This window comes from Liolophura sinensis, chromosome 6 (genome assembly GCF_032854445.1).
Source record: "Liolophura sinensis isolate JHLJ2023 chromosome 6, CUHK_Ljap_v2, whole genome shotgun sequence".
In the NCBI taxonomy this organism is placed as follows: domain Eukaryota; kingdom Metazoa; phylum Mollusca; class Polyplacophora; order Chitonida; family Chitonidae; genus Liolophura; species Liolophura sinensis.
In genome coordinates this window covers 52,692,726-52,717,111 of record NC_088300.1, presented here as the reverse complement: position 1 = coordinate 52,717,111, position 24,386 = coordinate 52,692,726, and the positions used below count along the sequence as shown (strand labels likewise).

General features: G+C 37.3%; 1 protein-coding gene across 7 annotated transcripts in view; it reads right to left on the bottom strand.

The window, feature by feature from the left end:
• Positions 1-19,513, bottom strand: part of LOC135466321 (uncharacterized) — a 99,089-nt gene extending 79,576 nt beyond the window's left edge. For 5 of the 7 annotated variants that reach the window (XM_064743747.1, XM_064743748.1, XM_064743745.1 and 2 more), the window contains exons 1-21: positions 19,459-19,513; positions 18,451-18,516; positions 17,165-17,323; positions 16,154-16,325; positions 15,478-15,616; positions 15,060-15,187; positions 14,365-14,422; positions 13,302-13,413; positions 12,533-12,778; positions 11,428-11,568; positions 8,466-8,570; positions 7,589-7,723; positions 6,808-6,865; positions 6,376-6,487; positions 5,841-5,910; positions 5,346-5,456; positions 3,780-3,844; positions 3,376-3,461; positions 2,158-2,224; positions 1,485-1,645; positions 170-357 (exon numbers count right to left, since the gene is read on the bottom strand). In XM_064743747.1, the coding sequence (XP_064599817.1) occupies positions 170-357; positions 1,485-1,645; positions 2,158-2,224; positions 3,376-3,461; positions 3,780-3,844; positions 5,346-5,456; positions 5,841-5,910; positions 6,376-6,487; positions 6,808-6,865; positions 7,589-7,723; positions 8,466-8,570; positions 11,428-11,568; positions 12,533-12,778; positions 13,302-13,413; positions 14,365-14,422; positions 15,060-15,187; positions 15,478-15,616; positions 16,154-16,325; positions 17,165-17,267 (2,257 nt within the window). In that variant the 5' untranslated portion in view covers positions 17,268-17,323; positions 18,451-18,516; positions 19,459-19,513. The remainder of the gene's footprint in view (positions 1-169; positions 358-1,484; positions 1,646-2,157; positions 2,225-3,375; positions 3,462-3,779; positions 3,845-5,345; positions 5,457-5,840; positions 5,911-6,375; positions 6,488-6,807; positions 6,866-7,588; positions 7,724-8,465; positions 8,571-11,427; positions 11,569-12,532; positions 12,779-13,301; positions 13,414-14,364; positions 14,423-15,059; positions 15,188-15,477; positions 15,617-16,153; positions 16,326-17,164; positions 17,324-18,450; positions 18,517-19,458) is intronic. The other 2 variants (XM_064743751.1, XM_064743750.1) reach the window with 2 other exon arrangements.
• Positions 19,514-24,386: the final 4,873 nt, after the last annotated feature.

Below are 24,386 nucleotides of genomic sequence, written 5' to 3'. Positions count from 1 at the left end.
GGCTTTCATGAGTACTCCATCCCACTCCATCAGATATTCAATACACAAGTGTGGCTGAATTTATGTTCACTTTTTAGATTTTGGAAGATTCACACTCTTGCATTTCACAGACGTACTAAATAAAATTATAAAAAATACTAAATATAATTACAAAATTTGTCTGTGTTACCTGAGCTTAGATTAACCTGACAAGTCTTGTGGGCGTGGTTTGGAACAGGTGTCTGGGTAGTCTTATCTGCCCCAACACAGCTGGTCTGGCTCCCCACATTACAAACAGGCCCTCGCTTCTCTGCTTCTGGGGTCACACCAGGCTTGAAAGTTGACAACAAAAGGCTTAACACTTGTCCTCTAATATCTCTGTCAGGAACAAAAGTAACAAAATTATTATAAACTGAAAGAAAAAACATTAAAGTCAACATGAAGTCTGCCACTATATATACATAGGAAAAATGATAAAGGTCACAGTTATCACAGAAAAATATGATAAAACTCTATAAAGTTGAGAAAATGAAATTCACCATTTGGGATATGGCACTGACGGAAAATTCACTGCGGGTAGCCATGTTGTAGAAGCCCTTATGAACTTGGCAAATCACTAGCACTGAAAGCATCAAGTGATAACTGGCTTTCGATCATCAGTGTGGTTCTTTTAGTAGATAGATAGATGTCGGTGCTATGAATTGGATTTTGCAGTTAGTCTAAGTGTTAAACTGATGCATTTTGAACCACACACTTATGAGCAGGGAACTGAGAACGGCTGCCAGTGTCACAATGCGTACTTGTTGGGCAGGAGACTGCAGTAACTTGTTAAGGTGAACTGGCAAGAAAACTGCCTCGGAAGAGTCACTACTTGTAGAAAAATTGCTCCAATAGCTCTAACATGGCAAAATGGTGTCACCAAATGGTGTCACCAAATGAGTGGCTAGGTACTGAGGACTGTCTGCCATTTATTTTGTTGATATGCAGTGTAGAAATTTTTGAATATTTTTAGAACATTTCTGGACTACTACTTTATTAATTAATTCAGCTGTAGTGGCTGACTTTATGTTCACTTGAATGTAAAATACCACCTAAGTTTCTTCATAATGAACTCCTAAAGGTTTCATCCCCATGTAAACTATGATAGATTCTGGCTTTCATTGTCAATAATATCATCTCACTGTCCAAAATAACAGCAAACATCTGAGTGCAAGACAGGTGTTACCAGTTAACTAACTGACAAGAAGTCACTAGTTTCGGCACACAAAGAAGGAAAGATAAGAAGAAAAAGCTGTTTAATCAATGCAAACATAGTTTGTTTTTCGTATTAAAAGCTTCATGGAGTAAGTTTTGTAGCAATAGCTTTATACTGCCTTACACTGATCTGTACTGATTGTTTTGTACGGGTGTCCTAATTTTTTAGACAATGGCTCCTGTATGGCCGACAAGCTTTTGCTATTCTAGGGTGATGTCATGTGCAATGTCTCTACTAGACATACATGTACCTGGATGTTTGATCTGACTCAATCTTCTCCTTCATCCCCTCGACAATCAGCTCCCACTGGGCAGTCATGGTGGAGTGGAGGGTCTCATGGACACGCCCCCACAGCTCAGCAAAGGAGATGATATACAACTGCTGAAGAGGATCGCTGGACGGCTGTCGCTTCTGAAACAGGAATTCATTAAGACACACAGTCTACAAACATGCCTAATTTCACATCTCAAAAGGTGATGTTTAGAATTGTTGACTATGACAACATATTGCAGGTTCTCCCTGAGATTTAGCACAATTACACATAAATATCAAGCTATACATAAATCATTATAGGATAATTACAATGGATTTTACAACCAATACTACTACTCAAGGCTCTTCACACTGAGACTGTTCAGCCATTTTTAAGCATATCTGTCATTAACATTAAAGGACTTAACTTCAAACCTTTGTAACATGAACTCCTAACACTGACATTTTTCAAACATTCAGACAAAGACCTACTTCATCCTTGCATTTTGGCTGCAAAGAATGCTGCCACATGCGTCTATCTCAGAAACATTTTTTACAATAATGAGCACAGACCACCATACAGTTGAGGGCAAGAAACTGGACCAACATGCCGAAAGATTTGAGTAAGTTTCCACAAGGCACAACTGGCACAAGCATGTACATGTACAAACCTTCATGTTGAAAAAAATCCACTTGTCAAGGGTGTTTACCACACACTGTCTTAGTGACAAACAAACACTGCAATGAAAACATAACCATCAATTCAGTATGAAATTGTCTGATTGGAGTCAAACATTGCTGTCAACAATATCTTTGATGAAATAATCAACAATGTCTCATTGTAGCGGCCTGCACCCAATGTCATTTCAAATCAATATGAAATTGTCTGATTGGAGTAAAACATTGCTGTCAACAATATCTTTGATGAAATAATCAACAATGCCTCATTGTAGCGGCCTGCACCCAATGTCATTTCAAATCAATATGAAATTGTCTGATTGGAGTCAAATATTGCTGTCAACAATATCTTTGATGAAATAATCAACAATGCCTCATTGTAGCAGCCTGCACCCAATGTCATTTCAAATCAATATGAAACTGTCTGATTGGAGTCAAACATTGCTGTCAACAATATCTTTGATGAAATAATCAACAATGCCTCATTGTAGCGGCCTGCACCCAATGTCATTTCAGATCAATATGAAATTGTCTGATTGGAGTCAAATATTGCTGTCAACAATATCTTTGATGAAATAATCAACAATGCCTCATTGTAGCAGCCTGCACCCAATGTCATTTCAAATCAATATGAAATTGTCTGATTGGAATCAAACATTGCTGTCAACAATATCTTTGATGAAATAATCAACAATGCCTCTTTGTAGCAGCCTGCACCCAATGCCATTTCAAATCAATATGAAATTGTCTGATTGGAGTCAAATATTGCTGTCAACAATATCTTTGATGAAATAATCAACAATGCCTCACTGTAGCGGCCTGCACCCAATGTCATTTCAAATCAATATGAAACTGTCTGATTGGAGTCAAACATTGCTGTCAACAATATCTTTGATGAAATAATCAACAATGCCTCATTGTAGCGGCCTGCACCCAATGTCATCATATTTTAGTGCTGCCTCACAGGAACATCATACTTAAGGCATCAGAAAATATGCCACGCTGAACCATAGTGCAGCTAAGAGCAGCTGAAACTGCAAGCCTGCTGTACTTCACCTATTTCCTGATGATAAACCATCTTAATCAACTAGTGCAAACATGACATTGCATAATTGATGACAGTACTTTATTTGTGAAGGAAAAAGATTCATAGTATACAAAGGATGGCATTATAAACAATACAGGCGCCTTGTGTAACCTTTCATGAATACCTGTCATTCCAAGAGGCTGACGACACAAACAAGTCCCCCAACAGTTTACTATAGTTCTCGTAGTAATACACCTGTTTATTGTGGATCTACAAACATTAAAGAAGAGAACAGTGGTTTAAGTGTGAATATTTCATACAAGAATACGCTGATCCGAATAGCAGCAGTCACTAGTTATTCTTCACAAGATAAATGCATGGTTCTCGGGTAAAGTCCTTCTGAATCAGCCAAATGTTAAACTTGCTAAATCACCGCCTTATTAGCATAATGACGCTGCTTCCCTTTGTTGTTATGTCTGATCTAATGCTATCGTCAAGGACACATGCTTAAAATGGATTATTCAAGGCTGTAAACTAAGAATAAGCTGAAGGCCACAATATTAATTTACAAGCAGAACAGGTACTTACCCGGACATACTTTGATTGCAGTTTATACAGAGCAGAGCTCAGGCATTCTTCAAAGTTATCAAAATCTTGAATCAAAAGGAAATGTATTATATTACGTATATTATTTGCGTGACTATTAAGATATTTTGGCCTCGCATCTTTAACTACTGACACAGTACCATACACGTGTATAGATGTATGTGCATAAACTGTTACAGGTACATTGTAAATGTATATGTTTATTTTTTACTTGATTGGTGTTTCATGCTGTATTCAAGAATATTTCACTTATACGACAGCAAACAGCATCACGGTGGGAGGAATCTGGGTAGATCCCGGGGGAAATCCACAACCATTTGCAAGTTACTACATGTAGGCGATATATTTTCATCCATCTGTATAAACCTCACTTCACTTAAAGCAAAAGAAAGCTAAAATATGAAGAAAGTTTTATCATACAGATAACTAAAACCTATCCGTAAAAATACATTTATTTATTTTTTGACGTTTGTTTTATGAGTGTTGACAGGCATTAAAATATCTGAATTCTATGGTGGGTCTTATGAGCCATACTGGCAGTATCTAGGAACTCTGACATCACATTTCCTGATGTTCACCAGGAGTAAGGAATTTTTGGGAACATTATTTTAGTAATCTTTTACACAAGGGTAAAAAGAGTTATTCCAACAGCATTCAGTGTCGTGATTAGAGTTCGAAAAACTTCCTGTGACATCAGAGTTCTTCATCTCTAATAGTATGGTTCAAAAAGCCCACCTTAGAATTCAAATGTTTGAGTGCCTTTAACTCTTTTCACAAAAATCTAAAAAAGTAAATAGAAGTATAGCTATGCATAGTTTTAAGTGGTCTATTTAGTGATGCCTAATTCAATTTTTAGAGGCCTTTTTCTTTAACTTTGGACTGTTTAATAATTACTATACTTTTTCAAGTCTGTCTTCCTTCCAAACATGAAGTCTCCCTTCCATAAAGCCAGATAACTGCATTTCACCTGAAGTTTGGTAAAAAATTGCACTTTCAGAAGCACATGAATGTCTTAAAATGATACCTGATGAGAAATTAAATTTCAAAAGAACTGTTTCAGTCGCCTAATAAGATGGATAAATCAATCAAAATCAAGCAAAATGTGTTATTTCAGGTGAAATACAGTTATAAACACCCATGGTTTTGAAAATGGTTGAAACATAGTAGAAATTCCTTCCACAAAACATTGTATGGTTAGGCTTTCATTTGGTGACAGAGTTCTGGAGTGGGAAGTTTGTAGTCTTCAATGAATGCTTGATTATACAAACAGCGATATGAGCTCCATCTACCATTCATTGTCACCAGGACCCTGTGTACTGTATGGTTCTGCGAGCACACGAATTCCCTGCACAAAGTGTACACTGAACTCGCACCTTGTTACATGTGGCTTAGTGACTGAAAGACAAGCTGCAGAATCATTCGGTCAAAACCTACTCCGTTTTGACAGTTTTCACCTGAAGACGTTTAACTATATGCGCGTATGCTGAGATATCGCATTCTCTAAATCATCGTGTATCATAAGTCTTATTTCACAGAATACTGACTTACTTTGGCAGAGAGACAGAAGTGTGACAGCAACTGAGGCAAAGGTCTCGTACAGTCTAACTGCTTTGTCAAGAATTGCTTCCAGAATTTCATTAATTCGGCCTTCTCCTTTATCTGGGAAATATAAAAGAAAGACTAAAACAAAGCCATGTAAGTTTTTTATTTCATTAGTACACTTTTTATTACAATAATTTATAGGCCATTTCCAAAGCACATAGCAAAAAGCATTCATAACATTAGGTTTCCACTGATGTGTTTGCTGATAAATCATCAATTCCACGGCAAGTTGCACTCATACAAGTATACTGTACAGGTGTGTTGCACAAGAAAACATCCACATGCACCCGGTGGAAACAACTGATTATTACTTGACATCATAGCTAGTTCTAAACTACAAGCTTACATACAACCCAAGCACCATGTTTCAGCAAATGTGGCAAAATAATGAAAGCAGGTAAACAACAATATTAAAGAATAAGATTTGTACATGTTACTTACTGGAGTTTAACAGATCTTCAAAATCTCCTTGGTGTTTATGTAAACCTTCTCTTTGAATCACATTCAACACCTACAAAATTTAAGGAAGAATACATGCTCTCTGACTGCATTTCCATGGCCCTTGCTGTGTTTTATCTCTTCCTATCAAATTTCACACCTACAAAATTTAATGCGAAATGCATGTTTGACTGAAATTTCATAATCTGAATAGGCAAGCGGTGATTGGTCTCTTATCTGACGTCACTTGACCCAATCCTAAATAGAGCTAAGGCAAGCAAGAAATGCATGTATACATTTACACAGTGTCAGATGTACATGTACCAGTACGCCATGGCATAATCATTAACGGCTTTTGAAAGAAGTCTTAATGCCAGTTCCTTGCACACTCAGATGCACCCAATGTATTGGAACGACATTGGCACATGTTTTCTTAACTTCAGTCACGCAAACACTTCACAAAGATTACAAATATAGGAGACTGCACATTGTAAAAAAGCAACATAGGGACATGGGGAATTAATATGCAGAGGCCTACTGCTGTAAGTCTTTTATTGAATTCCCTGGGGCTCATCACTCCTCTCTTCCAGGCTTTGTCAGTGGTGCCATTCTGATTACGGCGCGGTGACTTCTTTTTTTTAATCGGTGAGCTGTGGACAAATAGGAAGATGTCAAACTGGCCCCGGATTGGAGAAACTCAAGTTTTTTGGAATAGCAAAAGTGTTTTTGTTAAATTCATCAAACATACACCCCGGCCACTTAAAGAGTTCCTCGTAAAATTTTATAAATTTCTGATCACAAAGTATCATTTTAAGCCTTTACATGCTTCTGAAAGTATATTTTTACAGCCCAAACATTAGGTGGTTTACAAGGAAACAAACAAAACAAAAAAAAAAACAACACCCCAAAAAAAAAAAAAAACAGGTGACAAAGTTTTGTGAAAATGGATTCTAGTAAAAGGCTGAGTTACCCGAATTGTTCCGGATCCTGTACTTGTTTTCTGTCCGCTTCAGATCTTCTAGTATGACCTACATGTACAACAAAACGAAGCTGATGACCCCTCCCTCACTATGACCTGCTTCGTTCCAACACTACATTCAATGTAAAGATGTTTCCCCCAAATATCTCACAAACTTGCTGTATACATCTGTACATACAATGTTTAGTGAAAAAAAAAAAAACCTTGACATTTTGTATCTAAGAAGCATGTTTATCAGGTAATTATTAAATGCAACCTACATATCTTGCCGATTTGGTTTACAATTAAAACCCAGTAGAACACTTGACAGATGTCTTCGGACAACGCACACCGGTTATAACACAGCGTCAAGGTAAGTCCCCCAACCGCATTTGTGGCCTGTTGTATTACAAAGTCCAGTCAAAACAGCTGAAGTGTAACTGCTTCTTAAACATGCTATTGTCTTTGGGGTAAAAGGTAAATAACTGATGGTACATGTACTTCAGTGTAACACTTTCATCTTGAATAGGCAGATTTGAGCCTTATAGTGAGATTTCACAACCTGATGAAAAATCACTTTGATAAAAAAATCTGACATTTTCCTTTGCATAAATGAATACACAGAAGATCCCAGAAGTGACATGAAGATTGACATAAGACACTAACAGTCCACTTGAGAAACAGTGATGGAATAAATGGAATGGCAAGGCCTCTAGCTCCTACAGTTGCTTTTGGAAGACTTTCGGAAGAATGAAATGCGTCCTGTGAGGTCAGCAGTTTATAATAATGTTACCTCCGGGAACAGGAGAGTTACTGGTTGATCTGTTTTTACTTCTGCCCCTGCCACGGCCTGTAGAAGGGGAATGTGCACGGACATTGTTCACTTGAGCCGCTTTGACATGCACATTCTGAACTGTTGACGTTTTGTCTGCAATGTAGGTTCAAAATTTAAATTAAGATTGTGCAACTGCTAATTCCCATGAAATTATCATTTATTAGTACACATATATTTAGTCAACAAATTAGTAATGCATATCTTTTGCCAGGTTATACACCGAGTGATCTCATCTGTGATACAAAAGGTGACATTAAGTTTACATGCTTAAGCCTGACAGAAACACCAAAACATAGACAATAACCGCCTTGCAACCCAAAGATAAATCTAAAGTATTTCGCAGGAAATCTTTTTTTGTGGAATCACTTGCAAATGATGTTGTTGAGGTGCAAATATGGCAACCAAACTGACAATCTGACGCCATGAAAACTTCATACACTAGTACATTTTGTTAGCATGTGACTAGATCTGTTTTTATATGTACATTTTTTTTATTAGCATGATATAATAGTTGAAGACTAACATTTAAACTAACATCACACTGTGCAAATGACTCCACAAGTGCCCCTGGGGCCCCTCAAACAATGAGAACAATGGCAAAGTGCAAATTCCACAACATTCGCAAACAGATCTAAATACAAACTTGCCCAATTTGGAATGTGACTAGGGCCAGTTGTTCAAAAGTGTATTTAAGTTAAACTCTTAATACTTGTTTCATCCTAATACAAAGTAGATAACACTTTAGTCTGTACTAAGGTTAATACAGAGTTTAAATCCTAATACACTATTGACCACCTGCCATGTACTGTTAGTGTAAACACTGAATGACTTTTACCCTCCGGCACAGGTGAGTTACTTGATGATCTGTTTTTATTCCTGCCTCGTCCTAGGCCCATTGAGGGAGAAGAAATATGACTACGGGAAGACTTGTGTGCCAATTCTGCAAAATGTGAGAAAACACAGTATTAATCCGCTGCCACAACAAAACCATGCACATTACAAAAGCAAAGATGAGAAGTTCATTGATCAGGAAACTGGAGAGAGGCGAGGCTTATTATCTCTCGACAACTTCCTGACATGGAACCTTAGCCTAAACAGCAAGAGCTAGATTCAAACAATTCATTTGATTCATGAAGGACTAGGGAACATCTGGCAGAGGCCTTTGGGACTGTGTTTGTCTATTGTTAGATTCTCCTGATCCAAGCGCATTAGGTCTTTTCCGGAAAATAATGTTTAAGTTATTTGTCGATTCTTGAAAAATGGGACATAACTCCTCCTTCAATGGGAAACACAATGTGTATGTCAGCCCCATGTACTCATATCTATTCATATAGTGTAATGGTACCACTATCAGAGAGTAAAGATGAGAAACAACTCTCAGATCAGTGACAGGCCTTGCACAAGATGTTTGAATTAGCTCAATGCATATATTTTAACAAAACAAACAAAAATACAACTGACAATAATATACAAAACAATACAAATAATTACAAATATATATACAGTATCCTACAGTGTCCAAATCTGGATCGAATATTCCTGCTTCAAAAGGCGAGTCAGTTCACGTAAATATAGAATCCACAGTTAAGACGAATTCCTCAATCTACAGAAGGTAGTGGTTTATTCCCAAACTGTCAGTGAATGTGTAACTTTTCAGGGCAGATGGGTTGACAGTAGCATCAGTCAGAGCTGTTGATGTATGTTTCCTCAGAAATATACACAAAGTCACTTTCAGGGTAAACTGGGATGAAATGTACCTAATGGCACAAGGAGACAATCAGCAATACAAGCTCCAAAATAACGTCTCCAAAAAATAGCAAGTGGTGAAACACAAGCTCACAAAGTGCTCTGAACAGAGAATGGAGTATGAATGACGAATGTCAAATGGCGTGAAAGCCAATATCTCCAAATCCAGCAAAATCCTTCACAGTGAATGACAAACATGAATGCTCACAAATGGACTTGAGTAAATAACTGCTCCAAAGTGGACATGAATGAATGAATGCGAGCTTCACAACTCCATCACTAATATTTATAGACTAACATAAAAGAAAATTCTGGATAGTTTGATTGCAAACACCAATACATATTTCCAGAATGTACACTCTATGTACAATGACACAAAGCTCATCAACACCGGAGCCTGTGGAGCCTGTCACTAACACTGGACTAAATTACAGCGCATGCTGTAACGTAAACAAATGGGGAAATCTAGGTCAGACAATGACTTGGGAAGAAATAAAAGAAAATTATAATACAATGCTTAAAGAAAGGGTTTGTAACAATAGCATATCAAGAAATAAAAGAAAAATATAATACAATGTTTAAAGACGGGGTTTGTAACATTAGTATATACATATGAAAATGGCTTAATCTGGTTACCATGACAACTGCAAAAACGGACAAATGTGAGTCATAACACATCATCATCTGTGGATGTATGTATCCACTAAAAATTAAAACTCTGTGGAAAACAGTTGGAGTTACTGAGACACGAAATCTATTAATATACTGTATAAAGGAAAATGGCTATCTGGTTACATGACAACCACGGAAATAGACAAATGTGTTGCGACACATCATCAACTGTGTGTCTATGTATCCACCAAAAATCAAAGCTCCACATGGAAAACAGTCAGAGTTGTAGCCCAGATATGCAATCATATCTATTTATATAGTATATATATATATAGAAAATGGCTATCTGGTTACCATAACAACCGCACAAATGAACAAATGTGAGTTGCAACACATCTTCATCTGTGTATGTATGTATCGACCAAAACTGAAAACTAAAAGTGGAAAACAGCTGACATAGCCTGGACATGAAATCATATCTATTTATATAGTATATATAGGGAAACTGGTGATATGGTGACCATGACATCTGTGGAAATGAACAAAGATGCGTCACTACACATCTTCATGTGTGTATGAAGATATCCAACAAAAATTAAAACTTTACGCAGAAAACAGTTGGAGTTATAGCCCGGACAGGAAATCTATTTTTAATTCTTTTTTTAAAGTATATAAATATACGGAAAATAGCAATGTGGTTACCATGACAACCACAGAAATTAACACGTGTGAGTCACCACACATTGTCATCCTGCATCTATATATCCACCAAAAATTAAAACTCTCCGTGGAAAACAATTGGAGATATAGCCCAGACATGAATACAGATGGACAAAATTACTATAATACACTCAGACTAATGGCGAGGGGATATATAAACAAGTCCTGTTCCCCTTTTTTTTTCTCTTGATGTATAATTTTTTTTCCCCAGATATATATTTTTTATTGAAATTTGTTGTTTTTGTATAGGCAAATTTAATCCAGAATAATCTATTACTTGTAATATATATAATGTTGAATACAATAATTCTTGGACATATATTATGTGTCATTGTTTGTCATTACATAATAATTAATAGTAATGGCAAACAGCATCTAGATTCAGAGAAGAATCGAACAATTAATTAACTTTACCCCCGTCTTGCTTGCCTCTGGTAAGCTCTTGGAGCTAGAAGAAATGATCACATTCATTTTTTAACTCCTCTCAAGTTACATCAATTTACTGGTTAATTTTTACACACTATAACAGTTCCCTTTGTTTTTCCCACCCAAAATGTTGGCTGCTGCTGAATAAACGAAAATAAATGGTGCAAAAAACATCATCAACTGAACAAATAAGTAACTGAATAGTAATCTTTCATTTTTCTCTTTATTTAAGTTAAATACATGTACTATTATTTCATCAAAGCACAGGTTGAGGAAGTGCCTCATCACACTACCTGTTCTGGATGACTTGCTGTCACTGAGGTTTTCATCAGCATGGTCTGTGTCCGTGGAGCTTTCCGTTTTCCTAATAATACTGTGTATTTCATCCACTACATCAATTGTGGCAGTCGTAGTCTCTTCTTGCTCCACTGGTCCTGAAGAAAACAGCACAAAAACTAACATCACACGATAACACCCCAAATTTTAACGCTATGTGAACATATTCTAAAATTCCTGGAAGCCAAAAAATGCAAAAAAAAAAAAAAATTACACCTAGCATCAGGAGAGAAAACGTCAAACCCTGTAGCTAAAAAAGATCTTTACTGAATTTGTTTGATTATCTTTTTCACTGAACTAAATGCATTTTTGTAATAAAGTCACACCGACTATTTTCTGCGAGTTTTTTAACAATTATTAAAATATTTCAGAATCAATGTCAACAGTGAACCTATATACTTATTTCCCTGAAAAAATTGTTTTGAAAGCTATCACTATTGATGTCACAATATCCGAACTGGGAAAATTATAGTTTCAGGCCAATTTCACTCAGAACAAAGCTGAGAGCTTTCTTGTACTTTTAAATTTCAGGGGAAACCATAAAGCCCATTACAACAAATTTGTCTACATTTAATTCATAGAAAAAAAAAAAAAAAAGTAAACATATTTTCAGATTTAGTGTTTATTGTCTTTCTGGTGAAGCATACTTTATTTTTATGCTTTCTATCACTTTAATGGTAACAAAACATAAACAGAGTGATGTCCCTTCAAGGCAGAATGTGGTAACATACATGCTAGCTGTAAAGTACATGCGCCCTTCACTTTAGCACTACAGACAGTCAATTTTGCATTGAACAATTTGCAAATTCATTTTGTTTTGGTGTTTTTTTTTTAAATTATTCAATGAGATACAGTCAAGAAAAATGTTTGATACTTTCACAAACATACAGCAGCCAATGACAGATTATTCCATTCTCCCATGAAAGAATACCATCATATCATAAAAAAACATCCCTATTATGGACACTGCCTACAAAATTATTTACGCAATTCTCAATGATGACAGTACAATGCTTTGACCACACTATAAATAATTCTTCTTTTGCGTATGGCAAACCTCACCTCCAAACATGTGAACCTGAGAGGCAATATCTGCTGTTAAATCTTGCAGTTGCTGCTTATATTCTGTGCGGTTTCGCTTTTGATTCTCCATGACTGCATTTATCTTGAGCATTTCCAGTGTGACATCATTGCTTGTTTCCATAGCTGCGGTGTCAAAGCTTGGAATGCGAGCCACAGGTCCAGAGGATGAGGAGTTCATGGAGGGCCCAGAATCAGTGTCACTCCCTGACAGCTCTTCCTCCTCTGCTGGCAAAACAAATTAAGTAAATAAATTGCCTACAAAATGTCTCTTCCACGCATGAATGGTAGCACTTGTATAGATTTTGTTGCAGAACAAGAATTGTTTTCTGAAATACGTGGCCTGTACAACCTGCTCCTATTCTCTGAAATATGTTTTGAAAAGTACCTAGCAAATGATCTGAAGTATGAAATGTTTTTTGTTTCAAAAAATGACAAGAAAAATGGTTAAAATTTCTCTACCTTGATAAAATACTCTGGATATCTTTGTGTTATAACTTCCGTGTTCAAGACCACTTATAAAAATAAAGTGAATACCACATGGAAACCCAGTGGAGTCTTTGGTCATCTTGTCTTTTATAATTAGTTTGGGACGCGTATTTTGATAATGTATGCCTTACTAGTCAAAGAAATCCTTTCTTGGACAAAGCTCGTTTTATGGTATTGGTCAGTTGAGGTACATGTTTGAGTAATCAGTGTTCATTCAGTAATGTAACCAGTTCTGGTTATGAAATGTAACAAAATTCTTTACCATCATTATGCATCGTCGCACTCTGAGGAGAATGCCCTTGTACAGCCTGCGAAGAAAACCAGCCAGGTAACACTTGGAAGGAATACTCCGGCACATTTTCAATACCCCAAGGCTGAAAAAAAGCAACAGACACCTAAGTAAATATGCTAAAAAATACGGTAAATGACCTAAAGTTTCGCCCTGAGACTCAGAATGTGTATCCCAGGATTCATTGGGTTGATTGTAGTTCTTATTGACTGGGTGCTGCAGGAGAGCATTTGTGGTGGTCAGGAGATTATATGGACAGTTCCCAAATTAATAAACAAGCTGACGCTTCACTGAAACGGTCGGAGGGGGGGGGGGGCATTATTTCTTTCTGTCATCTTGCTGCTAACTCAGACTGGGCGAAAGTAAATGACAGAAACTCACACGTGAAATTTTAGCTCATTCACCATAATCAATGAAATCCTCTATTAATCAAACTTTGACTGAAATGTGACTGCATGCTTCATCCAGTCAATACATGTTTTTTGGGGGGCTCTCATAACCTCAAGAACATTAATGGCGCCTACATTATACGACTTTACAATGAGGTTTAGTGTTACAGTAGTTGTGTGTGTTAGGTCTTAAGCTAAGAAAACCATTATCAGTGGTCTAAGTCTACAGTCCTTATGTATTCTTCACCTCAAGCATGATTCAGCTTTTAGAACTGTTTTCTTCCATTCCATGATGTTCTTTAAGGTGAGGGCATATAAAGATTTTTAATATTACGAATTTCGTGCTTAGTCAATACTGTTTTCTTTAATCTTTGATCCCATCGGGCAGAACACAAATCCAAAGGTTGATCACTAACTACACACAAGATCAAGACTGGAAAAATACATGCACAATGCAATAGCTACATGCACCTATGATAAAATTCACAGACTGAGGTAGTTTTACTGCCCATAATGTTCAAACATTAAAACTAGCTATGAGTTTTTCTCTTCTGACCTGTCTTACTCATACACAAATGTTACTTGTATTAGTTGATTTTGCAACCAAAATTTAAGCACAGTCATTCAGCGATAATAACATAACTCACCAACCCAACTTCCTCCTCCAACAGAAGGTGTGTTACACTCCGACAGTTATGGTTTTCCCTATTAAAGCATAGACCATCCATAATTAATTTCGAAACACATAATATAAACATCAATCTTTCCAACACTACATGTACATGTGAATCTATACAACAACAAAAACATAATCCCATGTCATTCCTTCTTTTTGCATTTATAATAGTTTAGGTAAATAAAATATATATTAAAAAAAGGCCCTGAATTTGACCCAATTTGTCCGTAACTATGTAAAAGTTACTCCTCTTACCTGATTCCTAAAAACCAATTCTAACATGTCTGAAGTCAGTCAGAGAATTATTGATTTATTGATCACAAAATTTAAGAGACGAAAGACAAAAATTGTCAATGCTGCCAAAATGTTTTATAAAAATGCTGAATATATAAATTCCAGCATCCCTACCATTGATGTCCTCACTGTTGAAATCTGAAGGAATTCACTTGTGTTATTCTCCAAAGATCACGTACATAATGGAATGCTGGACAGTGCAAGTCCCCACTAAGTGACAAGAACTCCACATCATTTTTTCAGCACTAATTTTTCAACATCTCAAAATGATACTTCCTTTGACTTCATACATTGTATGCCAGACATTTGTAAGATTACGAGTTAGTTTTTCACATTTTCAGACTAATCAATACATGTTAAGCAAAACCTTACCCAGTATACAAGGCCACCTGCATGGTCCCATACTGATCCAAACTGTATAACAACAAGGTATCCAGGGTTTTGTCTTGAGCCAAAGCCTTAAAACATTTGATGGCTCTTGATGTCCAAGATTTAGCTATCTGAAAAGATTTGTTAAACAGGTATAATTTCTACAAATACAGAAAACATCACCAACAATCAAATCATGTTTTCAACCTTTTTTCTAGTTTTCAAATGCATAAATTGATATGGACACATGATTATGAAACTAGCTTACAATGTTCTCTGGTATGTAATTAGCTTATGAAATATTTAATTTTTACAATATGCAAGAATGAAGTTAAATAATTACATTCATGTCTGGCCTATACTATTCTCACACAAAAACACTGTAATTACTTGACTTTGTTCACAACAAGCAACAACTCACTGGTTGTATGCCAACAAGCTGGCATCGAAAAGCGTGGTGCTCTGGTGTTGTCAACTCTGGAGGTACATTCTGACACACACTTGTACAGGGAACCAGTTCTGTAGTCCCATAATCTGGATAGAATACATCTAAAGTTTTTCTGTTAAAGATAATAAAATACAAACCTAAAGCAGACACAGAATAATGAGCAGATTAAGATTCTCAGCCATGAACTACTAACATACCATTCACCTTTCAAACTTTCAGGATGGAGAAAAGATTAGGATTACAAATGCACAACCGTGGCTTAATTTGACTTCTGCTCTTCATTCTGAGACAACCAACGAGCCAGAACTGCTCACAGTTATTTTGATGAGAAGAGCGAGTATTTGTTTAGATTTCCTGAACATTTCATTTCCATTTGGTAAATGGGTTTTTGAGGTGTCAAAAATGTACTCCTTTCTTCCATCCACATCAGAAATTGACAAGTGCTGTTGATTTAGGGAAGATTTTTAATCAAGGGCTACTTTCTTCCAGTATTTAAACAAGATGCCATAGATCATCTGGACTAAAATATTATTGTTAACATAAAAGGTTTGTGACTAACTTGTATGGGTGGAGGAAACTGGAATATTGAGTTGATATCCATGTATCCACTATTTAGATTATAATATATACCACATTCTAATATTCTTACTCCACAGTGCGCACGATCTCTGCACGAAGCCATTTCTTCTGTCTTGGACTCTTAACAAACACCAGCTGGTTTGCTGGGAAGTGAGCACCAAAATAAGCATCAGAGGTTTGGAACTGTTCACAGTGATTATGGATCTGTTGTTCCAAACGCACAAAGTCTGCTAGTTTTTCCACTGCAAGAAACAAATAAGGAACATACATATTTTCATAAGCTATTGTCATCACAAAAAAACTACATCTGTTGGGAGTAACTCAAGTCCAACGAAGAATTTTTTAAGGATATTATAAAATGATCTGTGTGCATGCCAATAATTCATGAAAGAGGTAATACCACATCAAAAACCAAATATAATTTGTTTCTAAAAATGTTTCACCCGTACTCTTACACATTTCATGAATGTACCTGCTAACAGGCCATTTGACCTGTCACAACACAGCAAGATAGCAGATGGGAACTAAATTCTTAACAGGTGAGTGAAAGACAGCTAGTTTTGACACAGTTTTATACAACACCTCTTAAATTTTAAATCAGCTGTTTTCAACTAGACAAACAGTCAAAACCTTGCACAGCCATTATACTCATCAGGATTTCAGTCTCTCAGATATCAGGCTTTTAGTGACTTGAGTTGATGGCCGAAAGGAAAACTCAGGTAAAACTGAACATTCCCCTGGTCACTTCAAAGTTAGATATGTGTCAATAGACATCTGGAAGTCTTAACTTTATGTAAATGATGTCTAAAGTACCAATACACTTTTTTCGCCGTCGGCAGTATGCCCCAAAAGTATTACCAGTACTGTCAAAAGACTCACCTCATGATTTGATATTACAAAACTAAGTTGCATGGATTTATGATGGAAATGATGAGGAAATAGTTTATGCATAACACAGTATTTAAAAACTTCGACACATGGTACATCCATTTTCACTGAGCTCAGAAGTTCTGTGAGTCAATGATAAATGTGGTTTTGGGTTCAGAGACGGTATAAAACAACACAGTATTACAAAATTTACCTGATCCTATTTGAGCCCAAAAGTTGTCAGGGTCAATGATAAAAGTGGTGTGGAGTTTACACAAAGAGCTGACAGAAGAGTTGACCTGCTCCAGACCCTCCATCCTCCCTCACACTGGGTCCTTATGCATCAGACATTGTTATGATGGATACAGTTTCACTGCAAAAACACGCAACGCCTGCATTCTATGTGAATACCCCAAACAAGTTCAAGAACATGTACTTGGTTAACAGTTTTCTTATTATTAACGGACACTTTCAGTTTGCACAACCATAAACTGAAAAATATTTGTTGGGCATAAATGAGGGTCATAATGACTGAAGGTACATCATAACAAATGATGATCTAACATGTAACATAATTGGTGTGAATTTTTCCTATGAAAGTAATCTGCACAATGAAACTAAAGGAGAAGAAACCTCTGGGGTTGTAAATTTTATGTTCAAGATACTGTAAATGCCTTTTCATTCGAGGGCAGATTTGGTAAGAAGACACATTCAAGGGAATCAACTTTCGCCTATCTTAACAGAATTTTTGGACAACTGATCAACAAAAATGAAACTTCAATACAGAAACGTCAAGTAATAAAACAACTCAAGCATTCAAGTAACAGTGTTATCATTTAAACTTGTTTGTACCCAAAAGATGTGACAAAAATTCTAACACAATACAGTAACTTGATCAGACAAAGGAAGTTAATCCTCCTAAGTTTTTAATCTTTTGAACAATGTTAGTCTTTATAAGATGAAGCCCTTATCTGCTGTGTGAGCAAATATTCGTGTCACTCACTAAGGAAAACGACGAAGGATTAAATGTGATATAAATAAATCCCACTGTATAATTCTCATGTATCAGCAGTGTGAATGAAACTTTGAGAGAACTGTGACAGACTTGAGTAAATTTCTCATAAAAGGAATTCATCATTATGAAAAGGAAGTTTGAAGAGCGGAAACCCCCGAGCGATGTATTGGGCACGCCAGAAAGGTGATCTGACTGGAAGCCAAGTACAGTCGATAAAAAATAGATGGCACTTATTTTCGCAGAAATGTGATTGAGTTCAGCTTTATTAAATTGCTGTTCGAATTCCACTGTGATTTTTTGAGAGACAGGGATTGACTCAATATGATGATGAATGTCCACCTGGACAGGACTAGCCTTCTATTTCGATGGACACAGTGTGCTATCTTATAATTCTGACATACATTTATAATAATACCTAGTCCATCTCCACCTCTCAACAAATGCACATTTCCGCAAAATTGATCTCAAACAGGACCCATACTTACCTGCACTAAAAATACAAGTTCTTTTTTATGCCCTACTGGGTTGGATTATGAAGGCTGAAGTTGTTCCTACAGATGGCAATGGAAATAATACACTTTCCTAGAGGAATTCAACTCAATTACATTTCAAAACCACAGATGGGTCATATTTCAAAATGGCTGTCGAATCACTCTGTACCATTAACAAGTTCTGGCAGATATGTCATCACAAGACAGCAAGTTAAATAGTTTCATTGGCGAGAGTAGTAAATTAAGAACACAGTACTCGAGATTTAACATAGCACAGAAATGAGCAGAGGATGTGGGTTCCAATGCCTTGAGTGTGAAGGCGGTGAGAGTTTAATATCCATGCCACATTTTCACAGATAAGTGAAAGCACTCAGTTTTACAATGAATTTCATAATTTTTAAATAGCGCACTGAGTTCATCTAGATGGACTAGGATTAACTTTGACCATATTCTTCATAATAGTAAGTGAACTACATAATTCAGTGGTAGTACATTTAACTTTGTTGAATTATGGACTACGGAGTTTGCAACAAAATGGGACATATATTCCACTTTACATGGATGCCGAGATAATCCACCAAACATATGGCACATCCAAGAGAGCTCTTCTACTCAGAACTCGTATATCCATCATGATTTTCAACTGCTCAGATTTTTGGATCTTTACAAATACTTCTTAAACACTGTTAAACTTGTTAAAGTAGGTGCTGAGACACCAAACTGGATTAACGAGCAGATGCAAGTTCCTGCAGATGTATCGATATTTAAGCCAGTGAGCTAGCTATTTTCTCAGTTTCTGTTTCGATATCAACTGAGCCCGTTCACATGAAACACTTACAGCCAATCGTAGCCAATGATATGTCCAACATTAGCTATAGTGAAATTTAGCCCATGGAAAAACTCTTAAAATGTGAGGGAGAAAATTGTCTTATCCGGCACATAATTCAAAGTATTCAGGTATCTTAAGGCGGTTCATCTTTACCATATCTAATGATATCATACCCATTTCGCTACTTGTAAAACACCGCAAAGTTTCCATTTAATGGCGCCAAACATCCGGCTCAAAGAAGAGCTACGGCAAGGGGGACAACCTTGTCAAGTACTCGAGGTTCAGTAAATCAATTTTCATCATATGCATCGCCAACGAGCTGTAGATTGACCGAAGGTATAAACCCATGGGCGTCAGAACAAGGGAGGCAAAGGGGGGCAGTCCCAGTGAAAGAACTCAGTTTTACAATGAATTTCATAATTTTTAAATAGTGCACTGAGTTCATCTAGATGGGCTAGGACTAACTTTGACCATATTCTGATGGTCCATAATAGTAAGTGAACTACGTAATTCAGTGGTAGTACATTTAAGTTTGTTGAGTTATGGACTATGGAGTTTGCAACAAAATGGGACATATATATATATATATATGGGACTATATTACTGCTAAGACCTAGGGCCACTTGATATAGCGCTCTCAGAACTCAAGTTTTTAATTTACCCAGACATTATTATGATATTTTATATCAAATTTCAGAAAAGGAGTTTTGATATGGTTTATCTTTTCCTGCGTCACCAAATTAGCCAAGAAAGATTTCCAGCTAATGTAGGCACCTATGGACCAGTGGGCCTGTTAATCAATATTTGACGCCAAACTGCTGCTAAACTCTCATCTTTTATGTCTTTGCAGTTCAAACATAAAATTTAGAGACAGAAAATATAATTTATTTGCAGAAACAAGTCCGTACTTTACGTTCATATTATGTGCACGAATCATTCGAAGGTTTAATGCACTGACTAATTAACCCAGCGTTCTTTGGAAATGATTGACCGAAGAATATTCCGCCTGGGGCAGTTATCTGACTAGCCAGATGACTGCGCCATCTATGTTACCGCTCCCCATTGCACGTGTTTGGTATGGCGAAAAACGTACAAGCATAAAACGACAACAACCGAATATTGCTAATTTTTTCAAGAAGCAACGTAGACCTACAGGTATGTACTTGCAATTTAGACCCTATGCCCGTTACTATTCATAACTCAAGGACTATTAGCCTTAAAAAATAAATGAACAAACTTATTCCCATATCCAACCCAGAAAGTGAAAGACATTTCATTTTCAAAACACGATGGACCTATGAGATCAAGGGTCAATCCTGGGTTGGGTCACACCTAAGAGAGAGTTGCAGCTTCTTCCTCGCTTGACACTCTGCATTAAGAGGGTAGTGCAACGACTGGTCGACCCGTATCAGTTTAACTCTGGTGGAGCGGCTTACTTGCCTTCAGAAAGTCGTTTCGGTGAAGCAACACCAGATAAAAGAGCGGTCGAAATCCGGAGGTATATTACATGTGCTTACACCTAAAAGACTCCCTCGTCGTCATATGAATGAAAAATTGTTAAGTACGGCGTTAAACCCTAAGCACTCACTGATTCTTTATGATACAAACGAATCTATGAACACATACTTTGACACAGTCCCTTTTTTGCATGATGACATCTTGACCTATGTCTCTGGGACATATTACTTTTTGTTTCAGGGGCTGTCATCTGGTAGGGAGAGTCCAATATCAACTAATGTAAGCAAGGCAGTTTTTCTGCAGGAATCCTCTAGCAATGAAACAAGCCGCTCTGGCGAAGGTGTTAGAAGGCATTACAAAGGACCAGTCTATCGTGGAAAGGTGAGCAAGATATAATAAAACAATTTTATTCCAGCGTTAAGTCCATAAATACATTAATAAAAAAAGGAATAGTTTTTATGGTAGAATAGTATTTATAGTGTTTTACACATGCGATTAAGTACATGGGAAAACGCTTGATATTATGTAGTGAGTTAAATGCATTTTAATTCATGAACTCCAAAACGAGAAAACCTGCACTCTCCGTACATATGTGACATTACTTGTGTACAATTACAGCTGTTAATCCGTTTCAAAGGTTGATGTTAAATACATTTTCTTATGCGTGCATAAATTTATGAAAAGGGAGGCATCGCCAAAAGTGAGAATAAGCAACCAAATATCTTTCTACTTCCAGTGGGACAAGTACAAGTGACACGCCTCATTGCGCTGCACACTGTTGCTTAACTACAGATTCCCCACATCAGACAAGACACTCCAATCGACAAGACAAAGGGCTGGGAACAAAACTGAGCACAGACAATTCAACAAAGATTGGTACAACGACTTCCAATGACTTTCCCTCTGTCTGACCAAGACGAGTGTGTTTTGTTTGTATTGCCGAAAATGTCACCTAAACAAGGAACTGACACTGAGTAAAAATTTGGAGCATTTACAAAGGATGGTTTCCAAAACTGGAAAAACAAAGTGGACGGTCCAGACCGGTGCAATACAACCAGTCGTGGACAACTGTGAAGTCTTTTGGAGACCATGGAGGAGTTTGACGAGTATGGGATCAAGGCTGGGGGAATAGTCGCTCAAATAACAAAATTCCAAACATTCTTTGGCCTTCTCTTGTGTCACCATGTCTTTAGTGCCACGCAACAAATGTCCTGCTTTCTTCAGGGAAAATAAAGCACTGTAAACTCCACTCTCAACGAAATTGACGTGGGTAAAAAAGCCAGGGAATTCAGGAGTGTGAATGACAGAAGGAAATCCTTGTTTGGACATTTCTAAACTCCATACAAGTTCTGATTCGTTTTAGATTCAGTTTCATCTGATATTTTATTTGTCGTTTTGGTTTGCTGCTTGCTTGGGTTTTAATGCCTGGCAGTACTGCAGCTATATATAACGACGGCCAGCCAGTTACAACACTGCTGGGGAAGCTACTCTGACAGGCTTTACCATGTAAAGTCCGGGAAAAGACGGCGTGAACCGAATTCGAGCCCGTGACCCGTAGGTGAGAGGCTATAGTGATCCGTATTTATTTATTTGTTTGATTAGTGCTTTACGCCGTACACAAGGATATTTCACTTACACGACGGTGGCCAGCATTATAGTGGGAGGAAACCGAGCAGAGATCCGGGGAAACCCATAACCATCTGCAGCATGCTGGCGAACCTCCTTGGCTAGGTCGCACCTAAGAACAAAAAATGACGTAGTCTAGGCAGCAGCTAACAAAAGACAGGTGCAGTATATACAAATGGCTCTTCGTCGTGACTGAAATATTGTTGACTTTAAACCCCAGGCATCACAGCATCCAGTGGCTTTAAAACCGTGATGATGTCTATCCATTTAAATTACCATGGCGTTTTTTTCTCTCTGCATTCCCAGAGTCCATGTCTGTGGTTCTCTGAGTCCATGTCCGTGGTTAAAGTACAAGAATATTTCTTCTGCAATGCATAAACCTTATTTCTAATGATATTCTAATGATAGAACTTAACATAGATATTCTCACTTTTATTTATTACATACCGTACAATCACCACTGATATGAATCAATATTTCAAAATACATATATCTGCTAATATAACGTAATGCTGACAGTCAAAATTTTGAACATGATCTCGTAGAGGATCCAGCTAAAAATAGGTCGGCTAATTACACTAGACATTTTCAGCTCTTCATTTTAGTGACTTAATATCGATCTGAATGCATCTCCGGGTATCTGGGAGGAGCGCGGAGCTTCCGGGGCCTAGGCGGCCCTCGACTGAAGTTGGCTGTGATAGTCGATCCGCCCCCCCCCCTCCTCCTCCTGGTTACGGCAGCTTCCGACGCCTATGAAACCCCTACGTTAAATTCGATCAGTTAGGTATCAGTTTTCCTTACAATTGCTGATGTGCAAATTGAAGTTATTTTCTTAAAACCTTAATAGCAAATAAATAGAATTCACATACGGATAATCCCATAAAACGGCCGAGGTGTTTATAATAAATATATAGTCAATCTACGCTGACCACCACTCAGATATACCCAACGGGGGAATATCTCGCAGGGAAGTATCCTGTAGGCCTAATTCCGCGACACATGTACAAGGAAAGGTCCAACACTGAATAGGAAAGCTAGGGTCTTCAGTTCCGTTCACCTCTGAGAAGGCTGTGTATACGTGTCTACATACTGATGTGTAAACTTACATTTCTTGTGCTCAGTCGGTTAGTGCGCTAGCGCAGCGTAATGACCCAGAAGCCTCTCACCAATGCGGTCGCTGTGAGTTCAAGTCCAGCTCATGCTGGCTTCCTCTCCGGCCGTAAGTGGGAAGGTCTGGCAGCAACCTGCGGATGGTCATGGGTTTCCCCCGGGCTCTGCCCGGTTTCCTCCCACCATGATGCTGGCCGCCGTCGTATAAGTGAAATATTCTTGAGTACGGCGTAAAACACCAATCAAATAAATAAATACATTTCTTGCATTTTAGTGCATTTAGTGTCTTATTCAAGGTCAGGGATTTGGTTGGGTTTAAGAGACTATTTGTTCATCAGATTAGCTGAATAGGGTTTTTGTATAGGCACGGTTGGCTTGGACGTACACAAGGTTCTTATATAAAATAAAAAAAGATGTGGTGTCTTTCTTGAGTTTAAAGTATTTTGAGGACTATATTACACTGTCAAGCTTCATAAAAGCGTAGACTGGCCAGTTAGATTTTTATGCCCGGATTATATATAGTGCAGCTCTTCCTGCCGTGTTTTTAACTAGGTTGTTCCGGTTTTTGTAGTCAGGAATGGATCAACTGAAGAATAGTCATGAGAGGCGTAACTCAGAAATACGGCATCATGTGATAACACTTGATATTCCTTTAGCAGATATCTCAATTTCCTGAAAACTCTTTCAGTCAAGCTATCCCTATATAAGATTTCTCATAACTCATTTTACTTGATGTTTGTTTCAATGCGTGCATTGTAATGATTCCAGTCAGCCTTGACTTGAGCGATAGTGACTTGAGCATATATGAAGAATGAATGCACGATTATGACTAATGGCGATTATTTCATCAACATCGTGGCGAAGAACTCGTTCTGTATATACATTCAATACATGCACTCCAGCAAAT